Source organism: Biomphalaria glabrata, chromosome 3 (assembly GCF_947242115.1).
Source record: "Biomphalaria glabrata chromosome 3, xgBioGlab47.1, whole genome shotgun sequence".
Lineage (NCBI taxonomy): Eukaryota > Metazoa > Mollusca > Gastropoda > Planorbidae > Biomphalaria > Biomphalaria glabrata.
This window is the reverse complement of record NC_074713.1, coordinates 32647642-32664100: the sequence shown is the minus strand read 5'-3', so window position 1 is coordinate 32664100 and position 16459 is coordinate 32647642. Positions and strand designations below refer to the sequence as shown.

The following is a 16459-nucleotide window of genomic DNA, read 5'->3' as shown; positions in this document are numbered from 1 at the left end:
AACATATATTCCTGGGGAAAAAGTATTATAGATATAGAAATAAATGTAGTTCACATAGATTAACATATATTCCTGGGGAAAAAGTATTATAGATATAGAAATAAATGTAGTTCACATAGATTAACATATATTCCTGGGGAAAAAGTATTATAGATATAGAAATAAATGTAGTTCACATAGATTAACATATATTCCTGGGGAAAAAGTATTATAGATATAGAAATAAATGTAGTTCACATAGATTAACATATATTCCTGGGGAAAAAGTATTATAGATATAGAAATAAATGTAGTTCACATAGATTAACATATATTCCTGGGGAAAAAGTATTATAGATATAGAAATAAATGTAGTTCACATAGATTAACATATATTCCTGGGGAAAAAGTATTATAGATATAGAAATAAATGTAGTTCACATAGATTAACATATATTCCTGGGGAAAAAGTATTATAGATATAGAAATAAATGTAGTTCACATAGATTAACATATATTCCTGGGGAAAAAGTATTATAGATATAGAAATAAATGTAGTTCACATAGATTAACATATATTCCTGCAGCTGTGTGCCAAATTTCATACAGATATATCAATAACTTTTAGTATATGATGCACAAGAGAATTTTTTTTTTGAAAATTGAGCATTTTGAGAAAATGATAAAAATATGATTAAAAAAGCTGACAATTCTAGGCTATGTTATTTTAAAGATCTACTGCTACATAATAATCATCATTTAGGTCTCTAGTATTGGTTTTCTTTCTTCTTTTTTTATTATCTGGTGGATTTATGGTTTTTTCAGCTGTCGTAATACGTGTCGTGTCATTTGGCAGAATGACTTTAAATTTTAAAATAATTACATTTAAGGCTTACAATGTTGAAAATGTGTATTTAACCAGTTTTCCTTATAAATTTAGGTTATTTATTTATTATTATGCATTTCGCATCACACCATACAAACATTTAGAATGTTAAACGACATAGTACTCAACAAAACACATTTTATTTTATATTTTATTATAGTTTAACATTCTGACTTTAAAGACAGCTGCTCAAATCCTAGAAACTTGTGCCCAGTAATGACGGCATATCAAAGGCAGTAACACCCTTTATTTTCATGATTTCGTAGAATGCAAATTGAAAGCACTTGTGTTTAAGCTTATGCTTACAACAAGTGCCTACAGCTATAAATTAGGAGTTGATTACTTCAGTTATTTTAAATATATTGTGATTCATAACAAGAAACAATGCTATTAGGTCCTCAATCAATTCTATGCTGATAAAACTTTATGTCTATAATCTATATTATAGACACTGAGCATGATGTCACTGGGACTAGATCTATCAGTTGAATAACCTTGTGGATCTAGACTAGTTTCATTGTTTTTATAATGACTAGATGATTAGATGTAGCCAAGTTGATGTAGAAAATGGCATTTGTTATTGGAGCAATAGACCTAGACTAGAGTCTAGAGATCTAATAAGACTCACATATTCATTGTACTGCCATAAGACCATAAGAAGCCAAAGTTGTTGACTATATTTAACGTAGATCTTTAGAATTTAGTTGTAGATCCATTTAAATTCCATGACCATGATTGGGACTAAAGACTAGAAGTCTAGATCTAGTTAATCTAGTAGTTAGTTGAAGTAGAAGCAGAAAGCATTGTTATCAGAGTCGAAATTGTAATAGATCTAGAGATCTTATACTGTGCTCAATGTAGGCCCTATTCATTGACAATGAAAAGCCAATGCCCATGAGATGTAGACTAGATTCTAGAGAGTAGAGTCAGTCTACGTCCAGGTCCATTTCTACAATAACAATGTCTATATTCTAAATCTGGCTAGATTATCTAGATTATTCTAGATCTAGCTCTGAGAGATTTAGATTTAAATCTTGACTTATGTAGCCTATTTTTTTTACTTTTTCAATTAAATCTTTTTCAAATTAGATCTAGACTTCTAGGGTCTACAATGTCAAACATAAAGGAGATAAGAATAATGAAAAAATAATTGATTGATGCTATCGCTAAGGCAGGATTACAGGAAATATTAGTAACAGTGTTTGGGAAATAAACAATGCCAGTTTTGTAAGGCACTTTCTGATTGGCTGAAAGGCGTGCTTTTTATTTTGCTTTTCAAAATACTGACCAATGAAAATAAAGTAGGCAACATACATAACAGGAATGAAAAATTGTGTTTTTCATATTTTAATTCTGAACACATTAGTGAAAAATTTTGAAAATCGGTTAAAAAATAAAAAAGTTATGCTGTTTTGAATTTTTTTTTTATAATTAATGAGCTAAAATGTAACTTTAGTGACCTCTTATAAAATTAAAAAAAAATTTAATTTAAAGTATTTTAATAATAATAAATACATAGAATTGTAGGGAATTGAATAAACTTTATCACAGAATCATTTGTACAAATCAGACATTTATAGAATCATTTGTACAAATTAGACATTTTTGTCCCAATTTCTTAAAAATAGGGGTTTAATGTCCTTGAGACAAAAATTCAAGTCTTTAGCAATGAGGTTCAAACAGTGAGAGATGAGCTGGGTAAAGCTCAACCTATAAAAATACATTCAGGAATTGGAAAAGTCAAGCCACCAATTTTTGATGGTACAGTTTCGTGAACAGTTCATTAAGACTATTTGTGGCAGCTGCAAAAGTAAACAAGGATTTGTGTGGAAACACCAACTCAGAATCGGTCCCCGAAGTGGTCCACCCAGGCAGGTAAAAAGGCAGATTTCAATATTTTCAGAAAGAATATCAGAATGAGATTCTATCAAATGCAAATGAAAGAGAAGAATGGAGAAAGAAGGTTGACAGAGCTTGTGTGGTACCCCAACGGTCCAGCAGACCAAGAGATAGGTGAAAGTGAAGTTAGATGTGAACCTGACCTAACTGATGTCTTCTAATAAGTATCTAATTAATCTAATTTTGTAAAGGGTCAAAGCCTAAAGAAAAAAAATTTCTGTAAAAAATCTCCCTTACTAAAAAGCCTCAGTATTTGTTACTATAAATAGTAAATAGTTGTAAAAATGTTATTTTTATGAAAAAACTGCTTGCATATTTGATTTAAAAAATTAGATTTTTCGCTTTCAGAAAGAAAAAAGTAGCCGTTGCATCAGAACTTTGAATAATCTAAAATATCATGATGTTGGATTTTCACTATCTTTTCTAGTTTACGAGATCTAAACGGGACGGACAGTCAGACCACACAAAACTAATAGTGTCTTTTCCCCTTTCGGGGGCCGCTAAAAACTGGAGTACGGACAGTAAAAAAGCAACTGCAAAAGTAAAAAACTGGAGTACAGACAGTGAAAAAGCAACTGGATTAATGCTAGTGTTATGAAGTAAGGCCTACTGAATTGCTCCAGATAGTCAACAAAACAACAACAATAAAATAACACAAGATAACATTCTAAACACCAGTTACATCAAACCCACTCTAGAATACGGTGTCACAGCTTGGGGCTAAGCAGCCCAAACCAACTTACAGAAAAATAGACATGGTACAAAACATAGGCCTATGGAGCAATAAAAGCAACACCCATTAAAGCAATGGAGGAAATCACTGTTCTTGTTTCTTTGGATGAAAGAATAGAGAAAACAAGGTTACAAAGACAGTTTGTGTGGAAACACAAACTCTGGTCCCTACAGTGATCCACCCAGGCAGGCTTCAATATTTTCAGAAAGAACATCCAAATGAAATTATATCAAAGACAAATGAGAGATAAGAATGGATGAAAAAGGTTGACAGATCTTCTGTAGTGCCCCAACGGTACAGCAGATCAAAGGATAGGTGCAAGTGAATGCAAAGTTAGATGTGAACCTGGCCTTACTAGTTCCCCTTTCACACCTTGTGGTCTATAGGGCAGATGATGTAAAGTGTTGATCTGTTTTTGTGGCCTACGGTTAACGAGGGTGTCATGTAGCCAGCACAACTAATAACCGCCTTTACTTTTCCCCAACTAATATCAGGTACCCATTGGAGCTGGGTGGACTCAGAGGCGCCTAAGGATTCCGAAGTTGTAAATCCCAGTCTTCACCAGGATTCGAACCCGGGCCCCCGGTTCGGAAGCCAAGCGCTTTACCAATCAGCTACCGCGCCTCTACTGGCCTAACTGAAGTCTTATAATAGATGTAATTGTTTTGAAAAGGATCAATCTCTTTTTCGAACGCTCAACAAAAAAAAAGAAATTATTTCCTCAATAAAAAAAATGTTCAGGAAAATGACGTTTACAAGATTACTATTCGTTTTAATGTAGGTCTAACTTATAATGCATACTAATTAGCTTTTTCTCTTTAAAAAAATGCTTGCATAACTGATTTTAAAAATTAGATTTTTTCGCTTTCAGAACTTTGAATGGACTAAAATATTGTGATGTCGGATTTTCAATATCTTTTCTAGTTTACGAGATCTAAACAGGACGGACGGACAGACATTTCGCACAAAACTAATAGCGTCTTTTCCCTTTTCGGGGGCCGCTAAAAAGCAGACCCAGTTCACCAAAAAAGAAACCTTAGAGAGGCACCCACTCAAATCCGAAATTCACAAGTCTGGCACCCAAAACTGGCTAAAAAGAAATGACGAGATTAGAACAAATGAGAATTGGACCAGCTCACATCCCAATTACAAGAAAAACAATGTTTATAAGCTATCCTGACATGACCAACGCATAATTTTTCACCTCAGAACTAAACACAATAGAATGAGACAACATATGTTTCGAAGCTAAAAGTCGGAACTAGTGAAACATGCCCTTGTGGAGCATCAACAAAGAATGCTGAACAAAGCGACATACTCGATCAAGAGGCCTGAACAAGACTCTGGTCTCAAAACCCTTCCATTGAAGAAAAACTATATGAAGAACTACCTGATCTGGAAACCACTGCGCAGTTCTTCTCAGATATAGGATTACTAATCTGAACTCTCCAACATGAAAAATGAGATAGGAAGTGACCAGCAAGATTACAAGACCACAGTCAGAACAATGGCACTGCAATTTGGGGACAAACACATGAATAAGGTTTTCAGGGTGCAACTGAATACTCAACAGAAAAAACCTGGAGAAACGTTACAGAAGTTGGTGTCAGATATCAAATGCCTGGCTTATCTGACCTCAACTCGGGAGATATTGAATGTTCATGTATCGAACAATTTTATTGAAGGTGTTTGAGAGCCTGAATTAAAGACCATCTGTTTAGGTAGAAAAATAAAGGCAAGTGATTTTTTTTATTTACACCTTATGAGTCACACAATTCACTACCAAATAGTGAAGACACATTAGACACTCTTTCTGGGGCTCGCATATTTTAACACAAGATCTCAAAAGCAGCTACTGGTAAATAGGATTGCACCCTGATAATAAACATAAAACTGCTTTATCCACGGGCAGTGGATTGTGGCAATTTACAGTTATGCCTTTGGGGCTATGCAATGCACCGGCAACCTTAAAAAATTGATGGAACAAGTTTTGCTAATTTTTTTTTCTAAATTGGAATAATTGCATTGTTTACATAGATGACATTATAGTTCTTGAAAAGACATTTGATGAGCACATATGTAGCTTGAGGGAAGTGATGCATACCATATCCATATATGGAGTAAGCACAGATCCAGAAAAACAAGAAAATATTTTTTTTTAAATACTTAAAAAAAAAAACAAAGCTTATATTTAATGAACTTGTATCAATTAGTTTGGTTCATGTAATTAAATTTGTAATAGATCGAGACTAACAATAAAAAAGCATATATAAAAATCGTAAAAAGGGGCAATGACCTGTACTCCTACTCATGGTCTTCTCAACCCAACACCTTAACCACTCAACTAGTGGAGAGCTCATGAACATGGAAGATTGTATAGTTATCTATTGTTTCTATAGTCTCATCCTATTTTTAAGGTTTGTGTTCACTTAGACTCAGACAATGACCTATAAAGGGGACTAATTCAGCTTATACCACCACTTCAGTCAATTACAATTTCTTTTCCTTGTTCGAGATACCGGTATCAAAAAAAAATAAATTATTACCAATAGTTAATTAACTAATTGGTTAATTTTTTTCATTGATTTTTGTGTTATAAGAAGGTATAAGAAATAATTGTGCAAAATTTCAACTTGACCCGAGATTAGGTGTGGAAGAATTCATGTGTTACCAGACAGAGTAGTGAGTTTATATAAGCTTTATAAAAAGGAAGTGGTCAAGCACTGGTCTATACCTGCTTATTGTCATGAGCTCAAAAGTTTCTTGGGTCTTTGTAGCTACTATAGGTGGTCTGTACCCCACTATGGCTAGAGCACTTTGCTAATTGACTGAGAGGAAGACACAATTCCAAGAAGCTAGCAAAGTGCTTATGAAAATAGAATGTTTTATAGTTATCTATTGTTAGTTTCAAGTGGCAACCTATAAATGGGACTAACTCAGCTTATACCACCACATAAGTCAAGTAAAGTTTATTTCCCATGTTCAAGATACCAAACAAAATAATTAATTATCAATAGTTAATTAAAAAATATTTAGCTGCCCCCGAAAGGGGAAAAGACGCTATTAGTTTTGTGTGGCCTGTCTGTCCGTCCCGTTTAGATCTCAGAAACAAGAAGAGAAAATGAAAATCGGACATCATGATATTTTTGATCATTCAAAGTTCTGATGCAACGGCTACTTTTTTCTTTTCCAAAAGTGAACCATCTAATTTTTTAAATTATATATGCAAGCAGATTTTTCAACAAATTACACCACTTTTTAAAGAAAAACTTCAGGGGAGGTAAGTTTTTTTTTAAAAGCCATGGACTTCTTCAATAAATCAAGCTTCATTCATAGATTCGCGCATTGGTACAAAACATTTACATCTAAGGTCACAATGGTAAAAGTGACAATGGATCATTATAAAATATATTTTTCATTTATTAACTAACTCATTGAATAGAATATTGATTCAAATGTTATTTTTAAAAAAGAATTTTGATATGAACTTTGTTTTAGTAATGCTGTGGCTGAGGGGTAAAGCACTTGAAACTGGAAGTCCTGTGTTCGAATGCTGGTGAAGACTCTAGGTAGACCATTTCAGAGGCTGATTTTGAGTTTGTGTCTTTGTAACCTTGTTTAAATTTTTGTTATTGATTCTTGTGTTGTCAGGTAAAGAAATAATTGTGCGAACTTTCACTTTGATCCGAGATCGGGTGTAGGAGAAATAACGTGTACTAACTATTTACCAGACAGATATATAGACAGAGTGAGTTGATATAAGCTTTGTAAAAAGTGAGACAATGGTTTTATTAGTGTCAGTACAAGAAAGAATATTGTGGCTGAAAAACGTGACCAGTGTGCAGCAACCAAACACCTAAATGTCCAATAAAGAGATCCTTACAATATAGATGTCCGTTTCGAGAGAATTGTGATGGACCATTTCCTGATACAAAGGAAACAAATACATTCTAGTGATAATAGACTATTTTAGAGATTGCCCAACTCCCATTCTTTCTATCTTATGGAGCAGTCCATGCAACCACACACCAGAAAAATTATTATTTGGTCAAGAACTTTGGATGGCAGCAGACCTTTTATTTGGACAGCCAGGAGATCAACCTCCAACAGCAAGCGAATATGTAACCAACTAAGAAGAAGATTTGAGATGGTTCATGCAGTTGTACGGAATTGAATAAAAGACAGTAGTGACCTCATGAAAACCATGAGAACCGGATATGATAGTAAGGACAATTCTACTAGGTTTGCAGAACATGATCTCATTCAACCCAGAGAGAAAGGAAGGTTGCCAAAATTACAAAAAAGATTGGGGATGCCCATATAGGATTTTGAAAAAGATTGACTGTATCCAGAAGGGTCCTCGAACCAAATGTAAAGTGGTGCATTGGGATCTGTTGTACTGGTATTGTGGAGAGGAAAGAGAGACGCACAGACATAGGAAGGAGACTGTGTTTTAAACCTCCTCCCCCCAGCCCTACACAGAAACCATTCGCTGTACGACATGGCAATGAGCTATTGGTCTAAGCTGCTCACAGGTTGTGACGTCTCAGGTCAGTATTCCAGCTTTCTATAACGATTGGTTTTGCCTACACTCATACTATTTTTTCCACGTGCTGACCAGCTTGATTTTGCTTTATGGTGGGGGTGGGGGTTCATTCTGTGTGAATATTTGCTATCAGCAGATCATGTAGATCTAGATTCTAGATCCTCTTTGGATAGCTCTAGTCAACTCTATATAGTCTACTCAATTTATTCCCACAGTAGATTATGAATACTTTAATTTAAGAGTAATGAGTTCTTTTCTCAACTTCTATATCTATCATAATCTATGAATTTGTTGAGTCAGGGGGTCCATATATAGCCATATAAGGTTATTATCCTGATCAGGACTATCCATTATTTTGCTGTATTAAATTCACGATTTTGATACATAGTGATTTATGTAGCATCTTATTATTGTTTCAGCAATTAGTAACACATTTGTATTTATATTTAGATCTTTCAATTGAAGATCTATATATAAATCTAGATCCAGATATATATAGTCTTGTCTAGATGCAACTGTACACAATAGAATAATCCAGCAAATAGATTAAATAAGTTTTGAATACATAAATCAAAGCAAGTATAAAAAAATATTTCTAAAAAAAGCTTGCTTATATTGAGTGAAATTGCATCAATTATTTGAATCCATCAATTAATTAATTTTTAGGAGATCTAGACTACCAATAATAAATGTGTGCAATTGGAAATATTTGTATTAATTTTTTTTTTTGCTTAGTGCGTTATGGTCCTATTACATTTGTGTACCAATTTAAAGGGGAAGGGGTATTTTGATAAGGTTTCCATACTGCCTTTCAAAAGCAGTTTAAATAAAAAAAAAAAAAAAAAACAACAACAAAAAAAAAAAAAAAAAAAAGAAAGCTGCTTGAGTTGATTTTGAGCTCGAGCTTCCATTATGGAAGGCTGACTTTTTTTTCAAATACTAATATAAAAAAAGAAGGTTTTATAATTTATTAGCCTATTGTTAGTTTTAAATTTTTAATGACTCAATTTTCTACATTATTGTGATTATTTGTTGTGATTATGGTCGCCCATGGCCAATTTTCTACATTTTCCATATAAAACAAAATAAATTAATTATGACTAATTGGTTAGTTGTTTTTTTATTGATTCATGACAATCAAAAAGCATTTAAAGTTTCAACTTGATGCAAGAATGGAAAGTGGGAGAAATAACCTGTAAAAAAACTTGATATAAGCTGAGTAAAAATCACACTATGAGCTTAAAAAATGAGTTTCTATGTGTGGTATTTAATCTAAATTTAAACAATCCAATCTAAATATACTAATCTAGTTCTAAAAACAAAACTGAACATGTATACATAAAACTGAGTGTGTGCCCATCTGTAAAAAAAAAATTCTTTATTACTTTACATTTAAAAGGAAAGTAGTAATTATATTTTTTATTTTCAACAAAAATGTGGAATTGTTTTGTCTGAAAAAAAAAGAGCCTGTGGAAATTTTTAGAATTCTGAAAATTTTTGGAAAATTCACACCAATCATTTCAATTGAGCCCCCTCCTAACAACAAGTTAAGTTAAAATGATGTATAATAATGAATTTGACCACTGAAAGGAAATAACAAAAGCATAGTTGACTATCATATGCAACAGTCTCTTACTTATAAAAAAAAATGTTCAAGAGTAATACCTGACAAGCTAACAAGATGACTATACAATGATGTGCTAGCTGTATAATTCTTTCCACAATGTTGACAATATTTGGGTTTAAGCTTGCGAGGAAAGCACTCATAATCTCTAAGTAACATTCTTGCATATACCTACAAGAAAAAAAATACTTTTTAAAACAAAGCTTGTATTAAGTGTAATTTTATCAGTTAGTTTAGATCAATCACATAATTAAATTTGTAGTTGATCTAAGCTAACAATAATAAATCTGTGCAATTAGAAATATTTTTAACAATCGTTCTTGTTAAGCAAAATTTCATGCTTTTAGCTTTCTAAATGCGCTATGATCCTATCACTTGTCTGGACCATCTGGGTGGGGGTTGGGGGGGGGGGGGGGGTTTAAGGCGGAGGTATCTGGGTGAATGTTACCATGATCACTTTTTAAATGCCTTTTTTTTTAAAGTTGTACAACTTGAACTCCTCAAGGGGACTAATTCAACTTATACCAACACAATGCCTTTGTACCTACTAGAGGAACCACATACTTATGAAAGTGCACAAAAAAAGATTTGTGAGTGGAACAAGTTCAAATGGTATAATAATAATAATAAACTTTATTATCCATAAGAAAATTTGTGTTACAATTTGTGCATTACACCTAACAAAACATTATAACTATAGAAAACCAAAATATACATTCACACCAGACTCACTCATAATTTATATCAGATAGTTAAATTGTATTTAATAATCTGATTGCCAGGGGAACACAAGAGTTTTTGTGCCTCATTGTCTTTGCTATCGGTGTCTTGTATCTCTTTTGTGATGGTAAAAGGGGATTACTTAGGTATTACAAAGGTATGATAGGTCTTAAGAATGACAGAATTGGTCCTTTATGAAGTTAGGAAAACCCTGAGGAACACTGCCAGATACCTGAACTGTGCTTCAAGTGACTAAAGTCTGAACAGAACCTTTGTGTATGGAGGCTTACCAATGGTGTGCATAGAAAATTTCTGTTCTAGGTCAATGTACTAGGCTGAAAAGTTTTGTGGATATTACAAGGACTCGACAAAATAGTGCGGACAAAAGTGAGGACAAGATAGTGAGAAATTTTCTGATAAAATAGCATGATGTGTATAAAAGTACCGGATTTTAACAAGTGCAGGTTTTGGACAGTATTTTTTGTTGACGTCTTTATCTTCTTCAATATTAATAGATCTAAAAGTATGTCATCTTTGCGAAGAAACTCTAAAATTGTCATTTTTGCAAAGAAACTCTAAAATTATATCTTGTTATTCTTTTTCACCAATGCTTAAAATGCATAACTTGCTAAAAATATAATATTTTGAGAAGTGGTTAAGTATATGATGTTGTGTGTGTTACAGGTGTATTATAGTCTAATCAGAAATCTTGATTATCTGCTGCATCTTGCTGCAACATTGGCAAACTTAAGTGTGTCAGGATTAGTTAAGCTGGTGATCACTTTTCTTATCTCCACAAATGTTTATTTAATCTCATTAGTTCCACCTGCGGATGTAAATACTGTAAATATTGTCTCTATTCATATTGTATAATATCTTAAGTATTTCTTGAAAAATGACTGAAAAATATTTTTTTCTTCGACATTTTGTTAGCACTATTTTGTTAGCGCTATTTTGTTGATATTAGGGATCATAGGTATTATGTGTTCTGAATTTCTATTCATGGGTTTGATTGTGATGGTGGAATTTATAATTACAACTGAAATACACTCAATCCAAGTAAATTAAAAACTCGACATATATGTTTAACTTGACACCACTATTAAGCTTACAGTCAGTCTTAATTTAGATTCTGAATCATGAGAAGCTTCAAGTTTTCTCCAGTCTTCAGTAGTTAGACTTTCTAAAACAGTTTTCTCAGCTTGAGTTAATGGATCCTGCAATCTAGAGACTGTCTGGTGATCATATATTTGTACAGAATCCATCCATTGCTTCATTCCAACTGTAAATCAGATTGAAACATTTTCATGTACCTCAGTGAACAGAAATAAATGGTATCTCAAATTATTTATTAAAACTGAACACCGGCAGCAAAAAAAAACAAACAAAAAAAAAAACAGTTTGGTTTCAGTTCTACAATGCTGTCAAAAACTATTTGTTTACAAGTATATTTGTGTGCAAACTACTAGTGCAGAATGACATCTAAAACCAGAGAAATGTAAACATTGTAAAAAAATTAAAGCAAAAAAACATTTGTGACACAGTGTTAACTTGATTGAAATTTAAAACTATTAAAACCCAATCTATATAGAAAACAAAATAAATATCAAATTTAAAATGAATTAAAAATCACAGAAAGAAATAAAATATATAAATTGAATGAATATTAGTACCAACTGACAATTATGGAGCTCAGCTGACTGAAAGAACTGACCTCAATATCCATCAAGGTCTTTCTTTTATAATATTCAAAATGAGTTTTTTAGTAACCATATTAAATTTCAAACTCTTCTTAGAATATTCTTTCATATCACCAGTCAGATAATTGATATACTTATTACAATCTTAATGTTTCTTTAGTACAAGAATTTGTTCCAATTTGTTACAAGGAGGAAGGGGGTCTGAAGCTTTGTTACGTAACATTGATAAAAGTTCAAATGAAATATCAGGTAGTGGTCCCTTGACTTTCGCGAGTCTGACTTTCACAGCCTTTCAAAATCTATTAATGGAAAAAAAATACTCTGCATTTTTTTTATATCAAGGGATTTCTGCAGACCGCCCAATGAATATGCACAATGTTGGGGGAAAACTGAATCATCGAAATTCCGAAAGAGGGGGGGGGGGGGGGGTATGGATTGAGTTTTGTGAAAACCAGATGTGTACCACTTTTTATTTTATTTTGGACACTAAAGCCCCCACCCAGGAAATTGAGTAATTTAGAAGCTTTTTAATATTGTAAAGGTATTTAAAAAAAAGGATTTTTTTAAACTTAACATATTGTTCAATTTTTAAATTTAATTTACCCCTCTTTGTTTTGGGAATAATAATGATTTTTCAAACCCAAAATAGGCTTGATCATGTTAATGGATAATATTTTAGTAAGCCATTAAATTCTTACTTTAATATCAAGTTTAAATTTGGAAAAAAAAAAAAGTTGCGACAAACCTAATATTTTTTCTCTGTCATCTTGAGATAAATTCTCATCAGGACTTTCAGAGCTGACAATGTCATCAAGTACCTGAAATCACAAACCATGTATGTAGCTAAATATATGCAAAAATAGAATAAATAAATTAACTAATAAAACATGTAAAGAATAGCAATTTACAACAATGGAACTTCAATATTATTATTTAAAATAAAATGAAGTTTATGTGTTTTGTATTTAAGAAATGATCAACTTTTCAATTTTTTTTAGTTACCTTTTCAATAGTACTCCATTGTGAACGATCAACAGCAAATAACTTTGTAGCAATTTTATATTGAAATGTTTCTTGCCTATGAAATAGTTTAAAGTTTTCATTTTTAGAACAAATATTTTATAATGACATGATAATAATAAGCTAGTTTATATATTGAATAATGGGGAGAGGGAGGGAACATTTAATTCTTAATGCACCATTTATCTTAAAAACAACATTAAATCAAACAAACCATTGGCCACTTACTCTTTGCCAGTATACAAAGTTTGCGTTTCACAATTTTTCCTATCATTTTCTTCCAATTCTTCATCAAAAAGGTTTTCTTCTTTCAATTTGAATTCTTCCTGAGCTGTTGTGTTAGCTTCAGATTTCTGATTATGACAAGGAGCAAATGATTCTTCAAACTGATTATCTACTGATTGTGTAATTTCTTCAAATTTGACTGATGGCATGGTAGTCTTATTTGGTACTTTTAACTTAGTAAACTTAGATTTGTAAATTTTGAGTCCTTTAGTTTTAGTACTCAATTCTAAAGACACTTCTTTTCTTGACATTTTTACTTTTTTTGGTGAAATTTCTTTATTTACAACCAGTGAAGATTTGTGTTTTTGGACTGCAAGTGAAATAGCAAACAACAAAATTAAAATATAAATTCAGCAACTACAGAGTATTTAGATAATTGTTAACATTTCACCATATAAAATTAAGGTTTCATTATAGATTTAGAAGGATTTTAAATTACACATTTTTTAGATTCATGTCCCCTAAACATGTTGTTAAATTAATTAAAAAATAAATTACTTACTATTTTTATTGCCTTTAAATAACTGATTCTTTGTTCTAAAATCATGATGATTTTCCTCTGAAATAATTCAAATAATTTACATTTTGCAACATTTTTATTTAAAATATACATTTATGCACTATACAGCGCTGGCCATCAAATACTATAAGCACCATACATTAAAAATTGTACATGCATAAAACAAAATAAGCAAGCATCAAATACTGTTTTAGTGTATATCAAAATTAGACAGCATAAAATAAAAGTGAAATAAAAAATACAGAAATGTAACAGTTTAAAATACATTGGAATAATGGGGTCTTCTTTAAAATGTGAAGTTTGTATATGCTAAATGGGGATAAAACTTTTAAATCTTCTGTTAAACTAAAAAATCATAAGTTTTTTTTTGTTTTTTTTACTTAGTGGAAAAATAGTTACACAGATAAATACATTTTGTTTAATCATTATTAGTTTTGTTTATTAGACAACCAAGAGATTCTACAAACTTACCATTGTAAATAACCTACAAAGAAATATTGCCAAATGATAAACAGCTTGACACTAATACTTAGTGGATACCAGTACAGTAAATAACAAGCAAAATTTAAAAAAAATACTTTAAAACAAAAAAAAAAAGAAAGCTTATATTAAGTGTAGTTGTATCAATTAGTTTGGATCATTCATACACTATTAATTAAATTTGTAATAGATCTTGACTAACATTAATAAATCTGTGCAATTAGAAATATTTTTAACAAATATTTTTTTTTCACAATTTCATGCTTTTAGCTTTCTCAATATCCTATGATCCTTTCACTTGTCTGGACCAGTTGGAAAGGGGTAGGGGGAGAAAGAAGGGAGTATCTGGGTGATCGCTTTTTAAATGTATTTATTTTTTTTAAAAGTGAGCGACCTAATTCAAACTAGAGGGCTAAGGCCTCCACAGCCTCCTCAAGCCAATACGGTAACCACTGTGCAAAGGAGCTGCTTATGAAAAATAGGTTTTATAGTTATTTACAAACTTTTCTATCTACTAATAATAAAGGTGACAAATTCAATTCATACCACCTTATCAGTCAAGTAAAATTTCTTTCCCCTGTTACAGATACCAAACAGTAACAAAATAATTAATTACCAATAGTTAATTAACTAATTGTTAATTTTTTAAATTGATTTTTGTGTTGGCAGGTAAAAAAAATAATTGTGCAAAACTTCATCTTGACCCGAGATTGAGTGAGGGAGAAATAATGTGACAGACAGAATGAGTTGATATAAGCGTTGTAAAAACAGGTCAAAAGCCAATATCTGGGGTATTCCACAAACACATCACATTGAATGAGTTTGATTGTTAAAACTGAGAAAATTTAGAAGGTTGCAAAGTATTAGCTATTAGAAACTTGTGGTCTAGTGTCTTTAAGGTTGCTGTAATTTCAAGTATTGGGAGTACAGAACAAGACCAGTGTCAAGATTTGCTACCCATATTCAAACCCATGCAGTCTTAGTTCTACAGCATTTCCTGATTGAAGTTGTTTCATGAAGCTAACAAAACTAGACAGGAAATGACCAATTCTGGCATTCTTGGTACCAAATTTGATTTCTTCAGTAGAGGAATAATAAAAGAATGCTTAAATAGCTCTTCTACTACAACAGTAGTCAGTAATGTTGTAAGACATGAAGGTCAGAACTGTCTGTATTACTTTAATAAACTTTTTTGGCTTCATCATTTATGAAAAACTAATGACTATTAAAATCATACTATTTGAGTACATCAATCATACTTACCTGATTTTAATATATTAATATGTTCTTTCAAATGCGTGCGCATTTTATGTCTTGCTATTTCTTCGAATCTATATTCTTTACACTCCATATGACATATTTCGGGAGAAAATGTACAAATAAATTTGTAGATATTACGAATCTCTTCACTACAATCTTGAGCCAGAGCATATTCTAAGCAAGATGGTGAGTTTTCTAGTAATTTTACAACATCTTGGTAACACAACCAATCTTTCTGAAAAAGCCACTTCTGAAAAAAAAACAACATTTTTATTAAAGCATTAGTGCTTACAATAACGCAATGTTTCCTCATTTAAAATCCAAAATGAACATCACTTTAAAAAAAAATGTACTAATTGTTTTTTTTTATTCTTTCAAAAAAAGAAAAGCTTAAAAGTGACCACTTGAATTTAGTAAAAGGTGTCTAACAATCATTCCACCTTCCATAAATACTTTTCAAAAGGAATGACTACTATAATGGACAGTGCTACCTATGCTTTAGTCTTTGAGAGGAAACCCATTAGGTGGGTTCTGTATTGGTGACTAGTGTATACATCTGAAAAATAGCTTCACTACTTAAATTTGTGTCAGTTTATTCCCTGTATTTAATCCCCATATAAATAAGTCGTTGTGTAATGGTGCCAGTTCATCCCAAATTGTTTTTATTTGCTAATAATTTTATCTTGAATAGTTTCCCTTTGGAAAACACAGATTTTTTTTCATTTTCAATGTGTTTTTACCAAAAACAATGTTTTTATAGAAAGGGGTCTAAAAAATGGCTCTATTTTTAAATATTAATTTTTCTTG

The 16459-nt window shown here is 31.6% G+C and overlaps 1 protein-coding gene across 3 annotated transcripts in view; it reads right to left on the bottom strand.

The window, feature by feature from the left end:
• LOC106069093 (uncharacterized) overlaps positions 1 to 16459 on the bottom strand; it is a 28521-nt gene that overhangs the window by 6862 nt on the left and 5200 nt on the right. For 2 of the 3 annotated variants that reach the window (XM_056024577.1, XM_056024579.1), the window contains exons 3-9: positions 15656 to 15902; positions 13895 to 13951; positions 13336 to 13702; positions 13090 to 13165; positions 12833 to 12905; positions 11500 to 11669; positions 9709 to 9838 (exon numbers count right to left, since the gene is read on the bottom strand). In XM_056024577.1, coding sequence (XP_055880552.1) covers positions 9709 to 9838; positions 11500 to 11669; positions 12833 to 12905; positions 13090 to 13165; positions 13336 to 13702; positions 13895 to 13951; positions 15656 to 15902 — 1120 coding nt within the window. The remainder of the gene's footprint in view (positions 1 to 9708; positions 9839 to 11499; positions 11670 to 12832; positions 12906 to 13089; positions 13166 to 13335; positions 13703 to 13894; positions 13952 to 15655; positions 15903 to 16459) is intronic. The other variant, XM_056024578.1, reaches the window with a different exon arrangement.